The following is a 21,791-nucleotide window of genomic DNA, read 5'->3' on the forward strand; positions in this document are numbered from 1 at the left end:
TTCTGCTTTCCAAAGACCTGGGCTGCGCCTCAGTCCAGGACTGTCTCCGTGGCATCATGACGGGGATGAGAGTCCTGGCAAAGCACGGCAGTACTTAATTCTGTGGTCCTGGGATCAGTGCTCTTGGTCCCTGATGACATTCTTTGTACTTGTCACAGAGAATTTGCCAAATTTCATACAGAAGGAGAGAGAGACACTTGAGGAAAGGAATTCTCCAGTTGATCTGTTTTAATCCTGCTAGTGCCTGGCTCGCTCAGTTATGCATGTGTTCACAAGTCAGTTGTGAGGTGGTTGGGAAGAAAGGTACTTAACTATGTCTGATCACTATTTAACAGAAGTACTGAGTTCCTTGTACTCTTATGAGCATCCTTTCAAATGAGATAATTGAGGACCTCAAAGGTCAAACCTCCAAGGGCCAAATGTGTGGTCTCCATATATATTGATGCATCCAACTCTGTGTCCTCCGGCCTCAATATCCCATCTACTGGGATTACAGATATAAACTACCATGCCCGTTCTAATCCCTGTTCCATAAACAGCAGAGTCTTGTACTTCCCTCTTCACTTATTGAATTTCCCAAGAGAAAGATTGGGCTTTTAGAAATAAGGCCATGAGTAAAGGAAATGTAAGCACCCAAGGAGTTTAGTTTGTCCTTCAAACTAAACTATCACTTTGTAAAGTGATAGCATTCTGTTTCATTGAAGAGGGAAAAAAAAAGAGGGCCAGGTTTAAACCAGAGTCAGAGTTATATCAGATTTATTGACCCATGGTTAAGATGACAAGGATAAAATCTACCTTCTGTTAACATTTGTTGAGCACCTGGCTAGGTGGACTGCTAGGGATGCAAAGATTCCCAAAATGCTCATGCCTGTAATCCTAACTACTCAGGAGGCAGAGATCAGGAGGATCATAGTCTGAAGCCAGGGCAAATTGTTTGTGAGACCCTACCTCAAACTACCTCAAAAAAAAAAAACCCATCACAAAATTAGGGCTGGTGGAGTGGCTCCAGGTGAAGGCCCAGAGTTCAAACCTCAGTACAGAAAAAAAAATAAAAAAATAAAATTCCCAAAACACAGCCCTTGGGAAGCTCACACTCTAGCAAGGGGTATATAAATGAATGGCAGGCCACAAAATGGCCTAGTGGACTGGAGGCACATGTAAAGTGTGTGGGATCTGTTCATCCTGCCTGTACGACTCACAGCTGACTTGTGAGCTGCATCTGGGGGAAAAAGTTATCTCACCACTTAAGTAAGAATAGTTACGTGAAAGTGAGCTTGATGAGTCTGCCACAGAATGTCAGGTTTAATATGTCTGGAGGGTCAGGACTCAGTGGCAGGAGCTTAAGCTGGAAGGTACCAGGCAGATCTTAAAGGAAACAAGGGAGTGATAAAATTTTTTAAAAATTAAATACGTGTTTAAGCCTATTGGGAGAATCACTTGATGTTGTTAGGATTCTAGAATAGATCTGAGTGAGAAACACAGTTATTAAAGTCTTCTCAGCATGGTAGGATGTAAGGAGAGAGAATCTCTCCCAGGTTTCCAGATTGGGTAACCTGGAGAACGAAGAAGGCTAGTGGGGGCAGAGACTGTAAGCTAAAGGGAAGAGGTGGATTGGCAAGGCTGGAAAACAAATCGTTTTCTGACATCCTGAGAATGAATTCAGTGGGATCCAGTGGTCTTGTGTTGAGAAGGGAGAGTTGTGATGCCTGCTGTGTTATCAGCATATGGGAATTAGCTGAAGCAATGGGAGTGAGTAAGATTCCCCAGAGGAAAATGTGTCAGGTATAAAAGGCAGCCTGTGATGGAGCCAAGGGAAGGACCCAGCTGTGCTACTCCAGTATGCCTGGCAGGTCCATAAAATGGGTCTGAGAAAGAGTGGCAGGAAGAAACTGATGTCTTCACAGTGAAGGAGAGAAGTTGTTTCAAAAAGAGGGAGTATTATCAATGCTGGAATAAATCTAAAACTGAACTAAAGGATCTCTTTGGATTCAGCAGTGAGAACAGTTTCAGAATGGTGGTACCAAAGCCAGAGACAGGTGAGTTGAGGGATAAAAATGGGGTAAAGGAGTAGAGCAAAGTGAAGGCTTGTTATGTAAGAAATGCCAGTTTTGGGTTTAAAAAAAAAAGAGTGCCCAATATGGTTTTCTAGATAGAAATCACAGAACACAATCTTGATCGACTGGGCGAGGGATGGGGGAGGGGGAGGGGCGGTTGTCTTGACATTTTCAGAAATTACCACAAGGTGGTGCTCATGTCTCAGTCATCTCACCATACTGAACACCAAACACATTAGATCCTTTTCTTCACCCTTGCAGAGCAACTTCAGCAGAAGGACCAGCAGATCCTCCTCTTACTGGAGGAGAAGGAGATGATTTTCCGGGACTTGACTGAGTGCAGCACTCCCTTGCCAGAGGACTGCTCCCCAACTCACAGTCCTAGGACCCTCTTCCGCTCTAACACAGTGGAGGCTCTCAAAGGAGGACCATTAATGAAGAGTGCAATAAATGAGGGTAATTGAAGTTCGTGTTGCCCCTTTCACCCTCTCCCACAGGACATTACCCACCAGCTTCTACTTTGTTATAAAGCACCAGTACAGAAAACTACCCAAGCAGATTTATAACCATTCCAAGATCAAGACTTAAAATGTGCCCTGCCCTCATCACACGTCCTCCTAAAAGGAGCAACTGTTTTGACTACATTAGTAATCATTTATTTGCTAATCATCCTTTTTTCAATATTTTTTTAAATCATCTGAGCTTTCTGAGCTATAAGTTAACAGTTTATTCATACAGAAGTACTGTCCTCTTGACAGCTGGATTTGGTGTCTTAATATCTTAGAGTGATTACTTGGCAAGCTGTGGCCTTGTAGTGTTGTTCTTTCATTGAGAGGCACCAAATAACAGTACCGTTGAAGGATAAATGCTTGTGGGTTTTTTCTCTTCCTTTATTTACCAATTTTCAAATAGTAAATTGATTTATGGTCATCTTCTGGAAATATCTGTCTATACACATAGGTAGCTCATTGATAGTATATGTGCTTAGCATACAATTAAGGGTCTTGGGTTCAATCCCTAGCACCAAAAATAAATAAAATATTATTATATATTCAAGTCATTGTGGTTTTCAGCCTCACTTGAAGCTCAGAGTGTCCCATATTGGCCATTGAGGCACCTCTTTGGTTTCTGAGTCTTATGGCATGCCTATTTGACTGTTGTAGTCTGAGAACTTTTTTGCTCTCTGGTAGAGTAAGATGTTCCACACTTACCATGACTGTTTTCTGCCCCAGATGTGGAACCATTTGTTTCTCTGAGAGCTCTGGTTTCTTTTAGTGGAAAATATTTTAAGGCCATAATCTGGGCCCTGGACGATGGTCATTATTACTAGGTTTTAATGAACAGAGCAGGAATACATTTTATATGAATTCACATTGGTACATCCAATCAAGTTGTGAGCTACATGGTTTTGGTATTTGTTGTTGTTTTGACGGTACTAGGGTTTGAACTCAAGATCTCACACTTGCTAGGCATTTATTTGCTCTACTCTCTGAGCTACTCAGCCAGCCCATACAGGGCTTTTTTCTTTTTAAAAATCTAATTTCTTTAGTATTACATCTGTATTTCTTCCATATTGTGAATCTTCACTAAAGGACACATCATATAATTATTCTGTGTTTTCTTAATGTCTTTATGCCACCTAATGCACATAGCAGCAGTACTGATACTCCTGCCACCAAGTACCGTTTTCACTGCTAGCTGTCCTCCCTTTGTGCTTAAGTAGCTGTACTGGGGCCACACTTCCTCCGTAGTCTGTGTTCTTATAAGCGCACGTAATGAGTGTCCACCACTAGCTGTCGTGGACGTCTGTGGCTTACCTGCAGCAGACACCTCAGCAAAGCTGAGTGGCACTGGTATTCCCCGAGCTCTAGCACGCTGATGATGATTTGTGCTGGATAGAAAAATCCTTCTCGTGGGTATGTTACTCTCAAAAGTCGCTTCACAAAGCGTTGCTGTCAGCGGGTGGAGATCATTTTCTTTTCCCCATGTAAGTCACATACTCTTGCCCACATGCCCGAAGGACTTTTAAGTCCAAGTAATTTTATTAGAGTATGCCTGGTTGTTCTCAGCGTCAGAGTGGTCCATTTGATAATGTCATTTCAAGTTTTTCAAATTTTAGGAAAGTATTCTTAAGTTACTGTTTTTAGTGTTTTTCCTTTCCTTTAGTTTTTCTTCTTCAGCAACTCCAATTACCCATACAATGCTTCTTCTTCGTCTCGACTTTAACATTTGTCATTTTCTTTTTCTTTTTTATATTTTGGCTATACTGTTTGAACTAAGGGCCTCGTGTTTGATAGGCAGGTGTTCTACCCCTTGAGCCACTCCTCCAGCCCTTTTTTTTTGTGACGGGTGTTTTCAAGATAGGGTCTCACAAACTATCTGCCTGGGCTGGCTTTGAACCTCGATCCTCCTAATCTCTGCCTCATCCCTGGATAGATGGCATTACAGAGTGAGCCGTGGCACCCAACTGCTCTTCTTTTTAATGTTTATTCTTTCACCTATTATGCCACTGTCTGTTGGTGGACTGCTCTTATACTGTAGCTTGGTTTTCACTTCTATAATTTTTCTTTCCAGTTCTTTGAGTTTTTTTATGTATGAGAGAGCCTAGGCTGCCTGGAACTCAAAATCCTCCTGCCTTTTAAACTCTAGGATTGTAGGCTGTGCCACCACACCTAGCTGTGGGTTTTCTCATTTTGCCTTAGGTTCTTTCATGTCTTAGGACATTTTGTCAGTGTGTTTTGCTATTTATTTTATGGGATGTCTTTCTGATATGGCTCTATTGTCTGTAGGGAAGTTAGACCCCTTGTGCTCCAACTCCTCTCTTCTGACTTTGTGAGATTTGACTTCAGTATTTTTCTCTTGCTCATTTTGGTATGAAGTCAGTTTCTTAAAATTTTCAGTCCAGATAACTTTTATTTCATAGTATTCTTCTACTGTTTCGGCTGTTTTTTTGTTTTTTAATGGAATGCTTGTTTGGAGATTTCTTGCCACCTCTGATTCCCTCCCTTATTCCATGTGTACTTTTTTTTTTTCCTTCATCCCTATTGTTCCCTTTCCTGCTCAGTTTTTTCGTCTACTTTCATCACATTCTCTGTGGCCTCTGCCCTAGAAAAGAACTCAAGTTGGTTGGATTTGAGAACTCAGAGGCTTGGGCTACTCTAGCCCCTCTAAACCCACTTGCTAGTGGAACAGACAAAAGAAAAAGCTGCTAGTTTTAGTTGTTGTTCTCAAATTGTCCCACCTTACTTCCAAGGAATGTCTTTGACTCCAGAAGCCATGCTCCTTAGTAAATTCCTCTGCTTCCCTGCATTCTTTGAAAATTTCCAGGCCTCGTAGAAGTAAGGTTGAAGGTTCATCTCAAAATTTCCAGTAGAGTCCAATTAAAACATGTAACGTGAGCTGAAACCCTGTGGGCAGGGGACTTCATCTATTCACTCTTTGGAATTTTCTGGCCTATTCCTATATATATCATGTATTACTGTGACTTTTTTTTCATCTTCATTGTACAAGAAGGTGTCAGCTTTGCGTGTTTTGTTTCTTTTTTTCCAGTGGAGATCCTTCAGGGTTTGGTCAGTGGAAACTTGGGAGGCATACTAGGGCAGGCCATCAGCAGCCCTGTTGAGCAAGAAGTCACAGCTGGCCCTGTTTCCTTGCCTCGGAGAGCAGAGACCTTTGGAGGATTTGACAGTCATCAGATGAATGCCTCCAAAGGTAAGCGGTCCCCGCTCTCCCATAGAACTAAACATGGCCTGTCTCCAGGTAGCTCCATCTCCTTTAAAGTGAGCTTCTAAAATATACAAGATTTTAGATGCAAACCGGTCAGATTTGCACTCATTTTGTGTAATTAAGGTTTTTCTGGGCTCTCACTTAAGCTGTATGTCACTGTAACTGAGGGAGTGCTAACACAGGTTGAGCATCTCTAACCTGAAAATTACAAATGCTCCAAAACCCAAAACTTCTTGAGCACTGACCTCACACCACAAGGGGAAGATTCTACACTTAAATTTGTGACAAGTCACAATCAGAACGTAGGCATGTTAAAAATATATAAAATATGTTCAAGCTGTGTGTATCAAGGTGTGTTTGTGACAAGCACTGAATTCATGTTTGTCCCATCTCCAGAGAATCTCATTATTAATGCAAATATTGAAAAATCTGAAGTCCAAAACTTGTGGCTCTAAGCATTTCAGATAAGAGATGCTTAGCCTTACATGTCTTCCTGCCTCCAGTTCTTCTGCATTAGGGAAAGTGTGGATAATGGCTGAGTCACTCCCATAGCCCTAAGCTATTTGTATTCTACCTCTCCCCCAGTATTAGGGTTTGAATTCTGGCCTTCCCACTTACAAATTAGGAGTGCTGCCACTTGAGCCACACCTCTAGCTCCTATATTGTGTTCTTTTATTGACTAATCTATTTCACAACTTTAATTTAAAAAAATTTTTTGAATGTTGTTGTTTAGCAGGTGAGAAGGAAGAGGGAGATGATGGCCAAGATCTCAGGAGAACAGAATCAGACAGTGGTCTGAAAAAGGTACTTCCTCCTACAATCTACTATCTATGAACCTCCTTTGCACCTTCCTCTGGATGTCTGACTTGCTACTTTTAATGAAATCTGACCTTATTTTTAGAAGAAAGTTTGCATTTAAAACAAACTATACAACTGAGAGTCCCTCCTGGTTGGCTTTTTGAGCTCTGGCTTAGAGCTCCATGTTTCCATTCCTAACTCCAGCCTGGCCCCAGCAGGACCAGGAACCCCAAACCATCCAACCTCATAACTTCAGTACCTTGCAGCGAGAGGCCACTGTAGAAAAGAAAAATAATCCTATATTGTGTTCTTTTATTGACTAATCTGTTTCACAACATAACTAGGAAACACATTGAATATAATTTCTGCATCAAGATCTTTATTTTTAAAATGCATATTTTTTGTTTTGTAGGGTGGAAATGCTAACTTGGTATTTATGCTTAAAAGGAACAGTGAGGTAAGGACTTTATGAACTGTGTGAAATGTGTGTGTTAGGTTAAAAATATTCACTTTCTTTTGCTGTTGCAACTCCTGGCTACATCTATTTGTGTAAACGGTACAGTTGTCTGTTTCCTTGGCCTTTCCTGTTTCCTTTCCCCAAAATGCTAATCTTGGGATTTTGCCAACTAGAATATTGCCTACTATGAAAGCCTCAGATTCTCTTTCCATAGGAAGCCTCTTGAGTTTTGTCAGCTTTGTCTACATGAAAGCTTCGAAGCCCTCTTGGTGGTCTCTTTTAGTCTTAGCCCACTGAGTAGAATTTGAAGTAACTTCCCATAACAAAAGCCTGACCCCAAAAGCCATAAGTGGTTAATTCTACATAGTAATTTCTTACCCTTCAAAAACTCTAGTTCACTTCTTTGAGCACTGCCTTCATGCAACGTGGTTTACGCTATGAAGGAGTGAGGGACCCTTGTTGGGAATCAGCCCTGGTGCTAGCCTATTGTACCTTCCTTTGCCTGAGCTTTGCTTGCTGTGTGGGGGTAACAGCACTACTGTCACAGAGCCCCTCCCTCATGCCTTCTGATGGAATCAGCTTCAGGGTCACTGCCATCTCCATTGTTGGTTCACTCTGAGCTCTGTCTTGTGTGTAAGCTGACTAGTCAGGACCTTGAATACCAGTCGCTTTTTAGGGTGGGCTTCTCAAGGACGTTGTTCACATTTCTCTTTTTTTTTTCCTTGCTGTATTTATTATAATATCTTAAACCCCTGTGGAGCTTTTTTTTTTTTGAAATTTTAAAGTAAGAGGAATCTTCATCCCCATCCCCTAAACACAGGAGGATGTTGTTTTATGTTTAGTGTGCTTGTCCTGAGCTGCTTGCTCTCTGTATCTGCCCCTTGAAAGCTAGCTGTTGGTTTTTCTGTTTGGCACAGTGAAAGTCAGGGTAGGAAATAGTGCATGACTACTTTGTTTTTGAAGAATTCTGGCATAGATCACATAGTACAAGTGCACAACTAGGGTCCATAGATCCACAATTTCTGTTTTTTAATGGCATTCTTAAATAGGAGAAAGTTCTCAGAAGAACTAATCTTGGTAGAAAATTTGAAAAATTGGGGGGTGGGCATGGGGGAAAGAACCAATAACATAAATTACTTAAAACAAATACTCCCACCCTTGGGAAGTAACTCCTGTTCGGTGTTCGGTGTTTGTGCTTCCATCCTTTGCTTCTACATGATGTGTGCTGTGCCTGAGTTTGCCTCAGTACTGGTGGAGCTTTGAATCCTGCTTTTTCCTTGCAACACATGTTCCCAAGGCTGATGGACTCAAAACCTGCTGTTGAACAGCAGCATATTACTTACTGTATATACTATAACTTACTTAAATCTTCCTGATTCTTTTTCTGCTAATGCAACCAAACCTGGAAGAATCTTGTACATAACTTTTTTTTTTTTTTACAGCTCTTTGATAATTTCCTCAATATGCTAAATTGTTATCTGGATATTCTGTAGTGCTAAGCCCTACTTGGCAGGCAAAGAGTGTCTGTTTTCATTTTACTTTCTCCAATATTAGGTATTACAACAAATATTTTGTTGGTTTGGTAATGTCAAGTGGCATTTCTTCATTGATTTTACATTTATTTGATTTCAAATCAGTTTGGTTTTTTTTTTTTTTTTTTTTTTTTTTGTTGCTGGTGGGGTATGTGTTAGAAGGCTAGGGATTGGGTGAACCCAAGGGCCTCACCCATTCTTAAGTACACTTGGAGCTACACTTGCAGTCCATCAGTTTTTAATATTTTTATTTCTCTTGTAAATTGTGTTTCCAGCTTATTTTTTTATTAAGGTTTGAGAGCCTTTTTTAAATCAAAGTAAGCTTGTCCTTTGCTCCTTCCATTGCTCCTGTGTTTGGAAATCCCTGCCCGTTTCAAAATCAGAGAACATTCCCTTAGGTTTACGTCTAGTTCTTTCATGGTTTATGCCTTTACCATGGTAATCATTTGATTGTCTTTGTGTGTGTATGTGAGCCAGTGACCTAAATTAATATTATTAAATTAATATTCCTGAAATTAATTGAATATTATTTCCTTTCCCAGTATGTAGACCATTTTTGTACCAGTTACTTAAATAGTGGAAGCTCCATAATACATTTTAATGGGTGCTGGTATCCTTCTTACACACAATTGTTTGTTTTGTCAGTTATTCTCTTGGTGCTTTCAGTTTGAAAGTACTGCATTAAAAAAGAAGCCCCATGTTGTATTTTAAGGAGCTGTAACCATGAGTGTGATCAGTTCTGGTGTACAGAAAGCCTAAAGTGAATGTTTCCATTTTTGCTCCTTTTGCAGCAGGTTGTCCAGAGCATTGTTCATCTCCATGAGCTCCTGAGCACACTGCAGGTACGAGGCTCCCTCTTTAAAGAACAGCAGCAAAAGGGCTGTTGTTGGTTGCCTAAGGCTAAATGGGGTCCTCAACCCAGAGAAGACTGGCTCTCAAGACAAGCCAGGCTATAAAACAGGTGCTTAGCACCCTGTCTACCTTCCAGGACTGCAGGAATTACTTGATGACATGGGGTGCTTATGTGTATTTGGGAGATCATTGTACCTTAGAAGGTCTTTAGTATGAATTTCCATCTCTCCCATGTGGCATTTGGTAGGATGACCCTCCCAAAACAACCACTGCTTAGTACTTCCCAGAGAAGAATCCTCACATTCTGTCCCCTTCATTTCTTGAGGCATTCAGCTGTCTCGTTCCTACCTTCTCCCACCTATAGAACATACACACTCACCTTACACAGGTACTACAGAAAGTATGTGACCAGGTGTGACCAAGTACTGAGTTCTTGAACCTTTGACATTCCTAGGTGATCACTGTCTGAGGTACCATATTGGAGACCAGACCCTTAAATCACAAGGGGAGGGCCTGTGATGGTGCCCCTGGTATGGGGTCAGGAGGGATCCCAGGAAGTGGCGCTGCTTCTGGGCCAGAGTTGCATGCCAGTCCTTTGTGTGCCCCTTAGGGCGTGGTACTACAGCAAGACAGCTACATTGAGGACCAGAAGCTGGTGCTGACCGAGAGGGCACTCACAAGGAGCTCATCCCGCCCCAGCTCCCTCATTGAGCAGGAGAAGCAGCGCAGTCTGGAGAAGCAGCGCCAGGACCTGGCCAACCTGCAGAAGCAGCAGGCACAGCACCTGGAGGAGAAGCGCAGGCGCGAGCGCGAGTGGGAGACCCGAGAGCGTGAGCTGCAGGAGCGTGAAGCGCAGCTGGTGGAGCGCGAGGAGAAGGTGCAACGTGGGCAGCAGGACCTGGAGCGGGACCGCGAGGAGCTCCAGCAGAAGAAGGGCACCTACCAGTGTGACCTGGAGAGGTTGCGTGCTGCCCAGAGACAGTTGGAGAGAGAGCAGGAGCAGCTCAGGCAGAGGCAGATGGAACGAGACTTCTGTCAGGTAACAGCTCAGGGCTGAGTTGGGAGACAAGGAGCAGGGAGGACCTTTCCTTCCTGTTTCTGTGAAAGCTGGACAGTGACTGGTACTAATTAATGGCTTAGAGCAAAGGTGGTATATGCCTGCTTGTACAGTGAGCTTTATCCTGGGGGCGGGGTGGGGGGGCAGCAGAGAGGAGGAAGAGAGCCTCCATCTGCCTTTTGCCTCTCTAGGAGGCTGAAGTAGTTAGCGAACCCTTGGAACTGACCACTACCAGCCCACAGCTGGGAGGCGGGCCACCTCTCACGCACAGGTTGTGTTCTCCTTTGGGGATACAGACATCGGACTCTGCTTAGTGCCTCTTTGGTTGCTGCTTAAATGGAAAGGCTTTCGGTTTTTCAGCACACTGACTCTTTTAGTGATATTCCGTGGTTATTCTGGAACATGGACACTTGTGGCAGATGGAAAGCCTGGGCGTGCACAAATTCCTTTTAAAATGCTTTCCCACTGCCAATGTGGGGCAGTGTTCATTTTCTTGAATATACAGTAGGGAGCAGATGCCTTGTTGCTTTTTATGACACAAGGATGGACCCAGCCCCATCCCAATAAAATTTGACAACAGGACGGCTCCCAGCTGAGAGCACAGATTGACAATCCTCTGCATCTTTGGTTTACCCTTCAACTCAGGCCTTTGTGGAAGCTAAGCTCTTTTCCCTTGTGCTCTAAACTGGACAGGTCTGTAGTCTCCTTACCTTGCAGTAGTGATCTGCATCCCTGTGTCAGTCAGTCTGTAGATAAGCAGCTCTCTTTGTTTCTTCAAGGAATCTGAGTTATTTGCTAAGCTGCCCCACTAATCCTTTATATACTAATACAGTACCTATAACAAAAGTGTTAATGGTACTAAAGGTGATATTTTAACATGTTCATAGAGTCTAGTCAGAGGAGGGCAATAAGTGAAACTGGGAAGTTCTGAACCTTTACAAGGAGTTCTAGAGTCCATGGACCGTGCATAAACACCCAGATGAATTCAGCCAGTAACTGCTAAGAGGCCTTCACCTTACAATGTCTTTTCTTAAATATGCACAGGTGTCACATCAACATACCAAGCTAATGCGGGTCCCCTCCTTCTTTCCCAATCCTGAGGCATCCTCTTTGCCATCAGCACCTTCAGTAACCAAATCGGGGTCGTTGGACTCAGAACTTTCAGTGTCCCCAAAAAGGAACAGCATTTCTCGGACACACAAAGATAAGGGACCTTTTCACATACTGAGTTCAACCAGCCAGCCAAACAGAGTACCAGAGGGACCAGGCCAGGCCCCGTCCACCACCTCCACCCGCCTGTTTGGGTTAACTAAGCCAAAGGAAAAGAAGGAGAAAAAAAAGAAGAGTAAAGGAAGCCGCTCCCAGCCTGGTGGTGAGTCCCCCACCCCCTGTGGCCTTGGTGTCCATGCATTCTAAAGGCGAGGGTGGCAGCGTGTGGTGGAAAGGTGCAGTCATTTGTGTGCAATGAACGTCCAAGAACCTGTGCTCTGCCTGACACACATGCCAAGTGTGCGCTGCATTTTTGAGGCATACTCCATTTGAGGAACTGGAACTTACTAAATGAAGTAATTCAGGTCCTTCCTGTCCATGTAGACCTAACTACTCACCAGGAACAGCAGCGAGCACCATTGTTAGTCCTATACTCATTTCCCCAAGAGAAACTTTTCTGAAACTCAGAAAAGTTGTCTAAGTGCCAGCGTTTACAGAGGCTGTGGTTAAACTCTGTGACATGCTCCCTGTTCCTGTGCCACTCTCATTATGATTGACCGCTCCCTTCTCTGTGGGAGGCTAAAGAGAAATGTCTGTTCCCCCGCCCACTTCTGTGAAAGTTAGAGAGTAACTAGAGGGAGTGAAGAAATAAATCACTCAGGACCTTGCTTACTAAATCACCCTTGAACCCCCAACTAGCTGTTGTTGCACCCCAGAGACTGGACTGGAAAGGCCTTTTTCACCTTGTTTTCACTGTTTCAGAGGGTCCTGCATCAGAAGTGTCAGCAGAGAGTGAAGAGATCTTCTGCTGACCTGTTTCCTCTGCAGAGGCAGCCGCCTCCTGCCCCTGGTGCCCCGCGCTGCCTCTCCTGCTGCCCCTCGTGCACAAGTCTCTTACACTGGACCTCCACTGCTCCTCAGTGTCCAGTCCTCCTGGGCAAAGGAACACCCTTTGCATGTCAGGGTGGGGAAGGGGCCCAGCCTCACTTCTGCCATCATCTGTGACTGTCTAGAACTCACAGGTGGAGCTGGCCACACTCAGGATGTTCACTGAAGGCAATATCTTGTATTTTGGGGAACACAACAAGAATGAAAGCAGAGTGTGGACTTTTATCTGTGTGCAGTGACCCATCTGCACGTACACACGGGGTACACCAGGAGTGTGCACAGTCTGTCGCAGGTATCAGGGCAGCTTAGCTCAGGCCTAGGGGGCGCGTGGGTGTTCATTCAGTGCTTGGCCCCATAGTCCTCAGAAGTTGGGTTCCCTTTCCAGTGCCCATCTGCACACACCGACTCCTCTGCATCTAATTTCTTTTTAGAAGGGATGACAAACATTTGTGAAGCCAGTGAGAGGCAGCTGAGGTGTGAAAAACACGTGGTCTATACTGCGTTGGTCTCAGTGTTCCAGGCTTAATCCAGAAGAAATACACTGAGAGAAGCCCTGAACAGCTTCCTTGGGGCAGGAGGCAGCGGTGTACCTGCCTAGAAACAGGCTATGCTCCGAGGCCTCTGCCAGGTTGTCCCCACCCCCATGCTAGGACAACTGCTGAGAAGTAGGTGAAGAGGCTGAGCCCGTGTGGAGTTCTTACCGTACAGACCCAAAGAAGAGCTGGCCCCAAGGTGTGACTGGGAATCGTTCTTCCTAGGCCTGGGGGCCTCAGCATAACTCGGGTTTCCTGCAGCATTTTTGTAAATCTGATTATGAAGTCACAAATGCTGCATCTTTTCCTTTTCCCAGTTTTGATCTGTTTGCTTGAGGCTTTCAGCCACTGGTATGTGCAGGACAGTTCATCATTCATGCTTTTCTCTGAGGCCCCCATGCCTGCCATGCACGGTACTCCCCACGCGGAGGTCCTCTGAGTTCTGTGCTTCACACAGGGCCTTCAGGTCCTGCTTTCTGTCCCTCAGAAGTTTGGGGCTTTGAACATACTTTGAAAAACAAACCTGTAACTTGGTGCTTGTTAATGAATTGCAAGCTGGCCTTGCAGATGGAGATATTTATCTTTCAGTTTATTTGAAAGAGGTCTGGTTTAAAAATTTTAGCCTAAATTTATTTATTTTGTGTGTGTTTGTTTTGTTTTATTTTTAAGGCTAACCAATATTAGCCCAACAATTTATTCATTCAGTGCAGAAAATGAAGTAGCAGTAGCCTGGCTTACTCAAAAGCCAATGTCTTTCCAAGTGCCTGAAAGTGCAGGTGAGAACTGGGGATTGGGAGAGGTCTGTGTCCCTTCCCCCACTCCACTTGTTCTTTTATCCTAGAAGGTGGTTCTTCCTTGTTTGGGAATTAAAGACCTTTGCCTGTTTTTGTTATAGAAGCTTCTCGGTCTTCTGACCAAAACTAGCTGATTTTTCTATTGAAACCATGCTGTACCTCCAAGGACCCTTAAACAGCAGAAAGTTAAGTCCCTTCCACCAGTCCACAACTGTCCTGTCATGACTTCCGCAGGCCCATCATAAGGCTTAGCTGGCTGTCCTTGTCTCGGACTCACAGGAGGACGGTACTGAGCAGTACTTGCCAAGAGCCCCACAGCTTCCTGCAGGACAGGCTGCAATGCAGAAAGAAGCATGTGGGAAACTTGTGGGCACCAAACCTGCCCCCACCACAGGGGCTGTGCTAGGGGACACCTGGGAGCTATGACCTTGACGAGTGCCCTGTGTGTGGCTTCTCTTGTAAGACTGCTACCCAGTCAAGACAGAGAACTCAGATGCCTAAAATTGTGTTTAAGTTTTGGAGGACAGATGGCAATTCATCCAGAGGTCCCAGGTTTGATCATGTCAGTAGCTGTCACCCCAGTGTGCGACATGCACACTTTAAATGCTCTCTTAACAGTTGGCTTCATTTTTGAGACAATCACGTGTTAACCATTTTAGAAAACAGAGTTGAAACATGCACACTGCCATAGTCTGCCTTTGCCAGCATTCCCTCTACCCCGCCCCGACACTATGTGGGGGAGAAATGCGCAACAGGCTGGGTTTTGAAAAGGTACGAGCCGCACCTCTTCTGTTCTGTCTCCAGGTAAAGCTGCCCCTGCCTCATTAGCCTCCGGGGCCTCAGTGTCAGTAGTAAGCATGGATTGAGACCCTTGGGATGGTTCGTGTGCAAGGGCTTAACTAAGTAGTCTCCCTTAAAGGACAAAGCCGTGGGTCACAGCTTCATCTCCTCATGTTCTCCACACATACTGTGCCTTTCTCTCTTCCATCCCTGAAGCTTTTTACCCATTGCCAGCTTTTCTTCCCAAGGTGGGTGGCCAGGGTGTCACTGCAGAGGGCATCCTCCCTCCATGCCTGGATGGCCTTGGAACCCAAGAATTGTCCTGGCGGTGACATATGTGCCTGCCCCTTCCTCAGCAGGATCTGCCTGTGTTCTGAGCTGTGCCCATCCTCCTGAGACCAAGGGCAAAACGTTGGGGTTTGGTTCTTAATTTTTCTCACCGTAGCGTAACTTTCCTCATTAGCCAGAGCTTTTGAGAGAAGCCTTTCCACACATCTGTTTCATTTGCCAAGATTGACAGACCATGAGTTACTTCTCCATCTCTCACTAAGGTTACAAGATGGGCAGCCCCCACTGGATGAGTGTCCCCTGCTCCAAGCCAGGTGGGCCTCTGGGAAGCACAGAACCCATCCCCCAGCAGGAGCAATCCCCACCCTTCTGACCACCTCTCCCAGAGCACGGCTCTGCAGGAGGGTGGTTAGGATTCCTCTCATACCTCTGCTGTGTGGACATTTCTATGCTAAATCCCATTCAATAAACAGGTGGGTTAAAACCCAGCCACTGTATATGAATTTGTAATTATGTAAAAAGTGAAGCAGTTTCAAACTGTAAAGATTTTTTTTTTCCAGTGTGTTTTCTGGAATTTTTTGCCACAACAAATTGGCTTTGTATTTTATTTATCCTCCTTTCCAGTTACTGGCTTCAGATTCTTGTAAAGTCCCCCTCTGCCCTTTCCAAAAAATAAATTTCCTTTAAAGTCTTGATTGTTGCTGTGACTTATTCCTGTCATGGTGGAGAGCCTTCTCCCCAGTGGAAAACTGCAGCTTGGGGCATGGGAGGAGAGACCTTTAGCCAATACTTGGACCCGAGAAAAGTGGTCCATCTGCCCCACAAGTGAGAATCACCCAACCTAACCTTCCCTATGCGAGTTGCCACTTTCTCCACTCCATCACACACCCAGACAAAAGCAACTGCCAAAACTGAAGAAGAAAACCCTGTTTGCAGGTAGCCAGACCCACAGGGCTTCCCGGCCCAGCCTCCAGTGGGGAAACCAAAATGAGCAGAAAGGCCCTGACGTCCTATTGCACACATAGGAACTGCCCCTCGAGTGGCACAGAGGACTGGGGCAGAGCCACCTGGAATCGCACTCTGCCTCCCGGCCGTCAGAAATCCTGCTGGGATGCCAAGGGAGGGCCCTTGGCATCTGTGAACTTGGAAGTTCAGATTTCTGAACAGAGGCTTTCTGTAGCCCTGGCAATAGCTGTCTCCCCTCAAGCTGGTGAAACACTGGTCCCTTTTCACCCACTCCCCAACCCTGGCTGTCACTGTGGCTCTAGCTGTCCCCTCCCCCATGGAATAGGACAGCCTCAGTCTGCAGGAAGTGGTTCCCATGGCCTCCCTGTGGCCCCACCATAGCTGGTTCTGAGCCAGAGAGGCTGTTGTCTGGGAGGAGAGAAGAGCATTGAAAGGTCTTCCCTCCAAAAGAGCAGCAGAGGCACAAAAGACCACAAGATTTCTGGCTGCCTTTCAGTGGAGTGTGCCTAGGGCCTCTGTCACAGCACCTGTGTGAAAGTGGCCATCTCGGGTTGAAGGTCCCCATCCCAAGGGACAGCCCATGACCAGACAGATATCTATGTTACCTCTATGAGGCCTGCAGCAAATGTTCTTCCAGGAAAGCTAAGCCTGGAATATGGAGTGGAGATTGGGAAACCTAGACAACAGAGCCAGGGAAGCCTGCAGGGGAAGGTAGACCACTTTCTCCGTTCTAGTTATTTTTTGCTAACACACCTATCTCCATCAGAGCCTTAATTGGGGCAAAGGAAAAAAACATTGTCAATGGAAATCTAGCAACCTATTTACCTTATTCAGTTTATTCCTTACAATAGCAATGTTGTCCGTCCATCCCTTTCTTTTTAATAACGAACTGAAAAGGAGAAAGAGCTGGCACGTGGACCTGTTGGCTCACCTCCCTCTCGGCAACCCTGAGCTTTTTGGTAATGCTTAACTCTCAGAGAATCTCACTATCGCCTGTGAGAAGTGGAGTGCTGGAGAGGAGAACAAGCCTGAGTTCCCACAAGATCCAACTGAGTCTAGTTAGGGACCTGGAGATGGGAGCCGTGCAGAGCCCGTGTCCACTCTACAAATGACAGGAGGAGGACATTGCTGTCAAAACTAGGGCCAAGTTTAAGGAGCTGTACACACCACGCGTTCCCCCGGTTCTGTGGCCAGGATGAAACTCGACCTGATCCTAATGCCAGCCCCAAGCCCTAGGGAAGCCTTGCACAGAACAGGGCTGGCAGGCAACCATCTCCCTGTTCCACCTCCACTGAGGCGTGAAGCAGTGAAGCAGGGCTGGGTCTACCTGGAGACCTCTTTGGAAGCCCCTGTGGGGTGGGGGACCTGGCTGGGACAGGTAAGCCAAGAGAGCATGGAACCTCTCACCGGCAGGGTCAGCCAGCCTGCTGGGCCCCAGGGGAGAGAAGAGCCAGCAGCATGGAGCCTGGGGCCTGTCACAGAGCTGCTGTCCCATACATCAGATGACTTAATTGATAAGGCACTTTGTGGTCCTGGAGCAGTGCTGTTCCTCAACTCAGAAAAGCCAGGAGAGCTGCCGGCACTACCCAATAGCACCCAAGGGTGACTGCTTTGTGGTCACATCCACAAAGCACAAAAGCCCAAGACCATCTGTAATGGTGAGGGGAGGCTGCACGGTCCCCCTCTTTAAAAAGCCAGTCACCTTCACTGTTGCAAACACCCACAACTGGAGCTCCAGGGGCCACATTCAGGCCGCCCCAAGCCGAGCAGGGCCCTGGAGCCCAGGGAATCTGGTACTGGGACCAGACACCCCAAAAGAGGCTTCTGAGTGCCTCTCCCTTGTCTTTAAAATGGAGACATCAGCACCCACCCTAGAGTATCATAGAGAGGAAAATACAAATGTCATTTCCTGGCATCCCAGAGCCCGGTGCACAGCAAGTGTGGGCCCCCAAGTCCTCTGTGGAAGGCCATCCACTGGTGCTAGGAGCCTGGGAGTGGGACCCGCAGCCCAGCCCCCCGACTCCTGAATCTGAGGCTTTTCACCCCACCCAGGGGACTGGCTGCCTTGGCTCTGCTCAGCTTCCCTCTGAAGGTAGTGCCTGTCCCCAGCAGGTCAGCATCTCAGGCACACCAGGAAGAAAACCCCAAATGAGAAGGTAAAGAGGCACCAGAGGGTTCTAGGTGACACACAAGCTGCCTGCCAGCTCCAGGGCCAAGGTCACTGTCTTAAGGCCGTCCTGACTTGGCCACTGCACAGCGTACACCATCCTTCTTACTCCCAGATGTCTTCACACCCAGTCAAGGACACTGTCAGGCAGAGGACTTGCCTTCTGTGACAGAAACCACCTCCAAGTCTCTCTCCTGCATTGGGGCAGCTGGAGGTGGTGACGTCAGATTTGAATCTAGATCTGCCTAGCTTCAGGGCCAGTCTCAGCTAAAGACCCTGCCCATTGCTGACCTCTCGGTCGTATTTTCTATTAGCCTGCAACGTCCTCTATCCTCAAAACCCACATTGAGGTATAACATAGCCCCAAAGCATCGACACAAGAAGGAAAACAGGACCAGAGATGTTCACGATCATGCACCATAAAATAAGGTGACAGAGCAGGAATCCACCCGGGTGCACAGGGCTTGAGGCAGGGTGGGAGGTCACCATGTTCAGCCAAATAACCACACGGTAACAGCAACACTTTTGGCACCAGGAACTGTTCTGGGGACGTTCTCTGTCCCTAATGTATCCAGTTCTCATAAAGCCCCTGAAGTGGCCTCTCATCACATCCCCCTTTCACAGAAGTGGCAATTGATGCAGGAGGAGCTGAAGGACCTCGTCCAAGGACACAGCTAGCTGCAGTGTGACTGCTTCTTGGTCACATTCACACAGAATGGAAGGGTACAAGGCCATCTACACTAGTGAGGGGACCAGCACAGTCAGCCTGCTCTGTCACTAGACGGAATTCACCTAGAAGGGGTAAGAGTGTGGTTTCCTGTCCCCAGCTCTGTTTACAGTGTTCTTTTCTTCTTTTGGCTCTTACTGGGGCTTGAACCCAGTGTCCTGGGCTTGCTAGGCAGGTACTGCTTTTTTGTTTGTTTGTTTTAGTTGTTTTTCAGATAGGGTTTTAGGCTTTTTGCTTGGGGCTTCCTACCTCTGTCTCCCAAGTAGCTGGGATTACAGGTATCCACCACCATGGTCTTTAAAATAAATGGCCAGTAAATTCTGGCTTAGAAAAGCACCTGGTAGCCATGTGCAGTGAATAAAGGCTGTTAGTCCAGAATAGATTCAGCACCAACTCCACCTGCTTCCGGGTCTCATGGCTCGGGGTGACCCTAGGTCCCTGTTGAGTCTGTTTGCAGATCAGGGAAATCGGCTTCTAGAGACCCAGGACCTGTCCGAATGAAATCTAGGGGCCAGCACCGGCCTCCAGTTGTCCACACACTGCAGAAGCTCCCATGGGCCTCCCAAGGAGAGACTTATGTGGCTCTCCCAGGCTGGGGCCAACCTGGTGGGCTGGCTGTTGAGCCTATAACCTGACTGGAGCCACCAGAGTACGTGACAAAGGCAAGAGGTGGGGAGTGAGTGCATTGCGAGTGAGCCAAACTGGTCTTCACCAGAGATGCCAATCCTATTCCTTTCCAGGCCTGCTAGTCACTCCCTAACATAGTCCTCCCCTCAAGGCACCTGCTCCTTCCTGGATCTGGATCCCAGGAAGGGACAGGTTGTGGGGCCTGGCTTGTGTCCTGGGCTGGGGGACACCTGCAACCATTAGTTGCCCCTCCACAGAGTCAAACCCCTGGAGCGCTCTGTAGACCCTGCACACACTTCAATCTAGTCTGCGGACAGCATTTCCTAACATGGGGCCAGTAGGAAGGTCCTGGTCATTCTTCAGGTGAACATTTGTATTTTCATTTATGTTTCAGTGCTGGGGACGAATCTCTGAGCCTAGTGAATACTAAATACAAGCTATCCCATCAAGCCTCCTCCAGCTGGGGGGTTCATTTAAGCACACACAGCACAGCACGGGACTGCACAGGACCAGACAGGGACTGACTTGCCAGGGCTCAGTTCCACAAACTGAGCAGCTTAAACTGCACGAAGGTGTCCGCTCACCCAATCTGGAGATCTGAAGTCTGAGTTCAAGGTGTCCGTGGGCTGTGTCTCCCCCGAGGGCACCAGGAAGAAGATAGCCAGGGCTCTCTCCTGGTTTCGAGTTGCTCCCTGACTTGTGGCACCGAGCTCTCCCATGTCGCACAGGCCAGGAAACTCACTGGAACGGGCAGGGCCTGAACTCTGAGGATGCTGTGGGGTGGGGGTTGGGGGGGAGGTGATAGGGGAGAGAGCTAGGCATGGTCCTAGCTGCCTGAGGGGTAGGAGGCAGCCCACTTGCAAGAGTAGCCTCCCACTCCAAGGGGCACGGTGGGAAGGGCTTGATTGAGGAGGAGTGTGGAAGACTGTGACCACAAAAAACGCCCACCCAGGATGACCCAGAACCAAAAGCTCTTCCCAAGCTACAGAAAATTCTTTCTTAAGCAGCGCCTTCCTCTTCAGTTTCCAGCTGCGGGGTGGAGTGGGATGGCTGCCACCTGCGCTCAATTGATGGTCCAGCTGACCCTCCCCAGCTCCATGTGGAGGAGGGGCCTGAGTGCGGGGCTGAACACAGTGTGAGGAGGAACCTGCCACCCTCCGTGCCCTGGGCAGGGCCTCTGAGACGCGTGCACTCTTCTCTGCATCAGAAGCCACAACCCAAGAAGCTCCATCCGTTTGGGCCTGAGGTCCCCAGGGAAACCTTGCCTCACACCTAACGTGCCACATGTTAGGAAGTGCTGTCATCAGACTAGCTTTGAATGTGTGCAGGGTCTGCAGAGGACTGCAGGATCTGCCCTGCATGGTGTCTGTGGGGCTTGACTCTGTGGAGGGGCAGCCAATAGCTGCAGACTGTCCCTCAGCCCAGGACACAAGCCAGGCCCCGAAACCTGTCCCTTCCTGGGGTCCAGATGTGTGGAGAGGGCTCCATCTTCTTTCCTAAAGCCTTACTCATCAGGCCCCCAAGAGGCCATGTTCCAGGCTTGCAGGACAATGGCCTGGTGTGGTGACCCCTGACCTCTACAGTGCAGTACAGCAGCCATTCTCACTACATCAAGGTCTATCCAGGTGCTCAGCACATATTTAGTGCTTTACAGAACTTGACCTCAACCCCTTCTATTAACCTGGCCATCATCGAGCCCAAATCGAGGTGAAACAGAGCCTCGTGAGTGAGGTGGATCAGTCAAGACCAGGTGAGCTGAGCCCTGCAGCCACACTCCGTAGCCTCTGAGCCATTTCCTCACCAGCAAGAGGTCAAGAATGCACACCTACCTCCAGGGTGCATTCTGTAAGGCACTACGGAGGGAGAATCCAAAGCACTGGCTGGGACAGAGCATGGTAGGGGATGGAGACACTTAAACTCACAATGTCAGGTTTTCAACTGGGACTCCCAGCTCTGACCGTTCAACCTCCAACTCCCAGAAAAGAGGACACAGGTCAGTGTGAGCAGGCTGGATCCAACTCCAGGGCAGGCCTGTAGTCCCCTACTTGCCCAGCAGTACCCACTCCCTTCCACACTTAGTCACAGAGCCTTGGAGTTTTAGCTGGGCTCCTTCCATATAGATGGGGCTAAGTTCTCCACCTTGGGAGGGTGTAGAGTTACTACATATGCATCTTCTGAGTGCCTTTTAAGAGGCTTGGCTGTCACTTCTTTTCTCCCCTTTCCACTGGCTAGAATGCAGACAGGATGGCAGGAGCTGGGGTGCCATGTTGCACCAGGAAACAGACTTGACTGGAAGTTGAAAAGGCATCAAGAGGAACCTGGGCCTGCTTGCACTC

At 47.1% G+C, this 21,791-nt stretch overlaps 1 protein-coding gene across 12 annotated transcripts in view; it reads left to right on the top strand.

Moving 5' to 3' along the window:
• The window catches only part of Akap13 (A-kinase anchoring protein 13), a 273,195-nt gene extending 257,534 nt beyond the window's left edge, over positions 1-15,661 (top strand). For 9 of the 12 annotated variants that reach the window (XM_020185782.2, XM_074061536.1, XM_074061539.1 and 6 more), the window contains 8 exons: positions 2,316-2,510; positions 5,604-5,765; positions 6,514-6,584; positions 6,991-7,035; positions 9,359-9,409; positions 10,030-10,458; positions 11,521-11,848; positions 12,448-15,661. In XM_020185782.2, coding sequence (XP_020041371.2) covers positions 2,316-2,510; positions 5,604-5,765; positions 6,514-6,584; positions 6,991-7,035; positions 9,359-9,409; positions 10,030-10,458; positions 11,521-11,848; positions 12,448-12,497 — 1,331 coding nt within the window. In that variant the 3' untranslated portion in view covers positions 12,498-15,661. The remainder of the gene's footprint in view (positions 1-2,315; positions 2,511-5,603; positions 5,766-6,513; positions 6,585-6,990; positions 7,036-9,358; positions 9,410-10,029; positions 10,459-11,520; positions 11,849-12,447) is intronic. The other 3 variants (XM_074061538.1, XM_074061537.1, XM_074061540.1) reach the window with 3 other exon arrangements.
• Positions 15,662-21,791: the final 6,130 nt, after the last annotated feature.

Source organism: Castor canadensis, chromosome 19, assembly GCF_047511655.1.
Source record: "Castor canadensis chromosome 19, mCasCan1.hap1v2, whole genome shotgun sequence".
Classification (NCBI taxonomy): domain Eukaryota; kingdom Metazoa; phylum Chordata; class Mammalia; order Rodentia; family Castoridae; genus Castor; species Castor canadensis.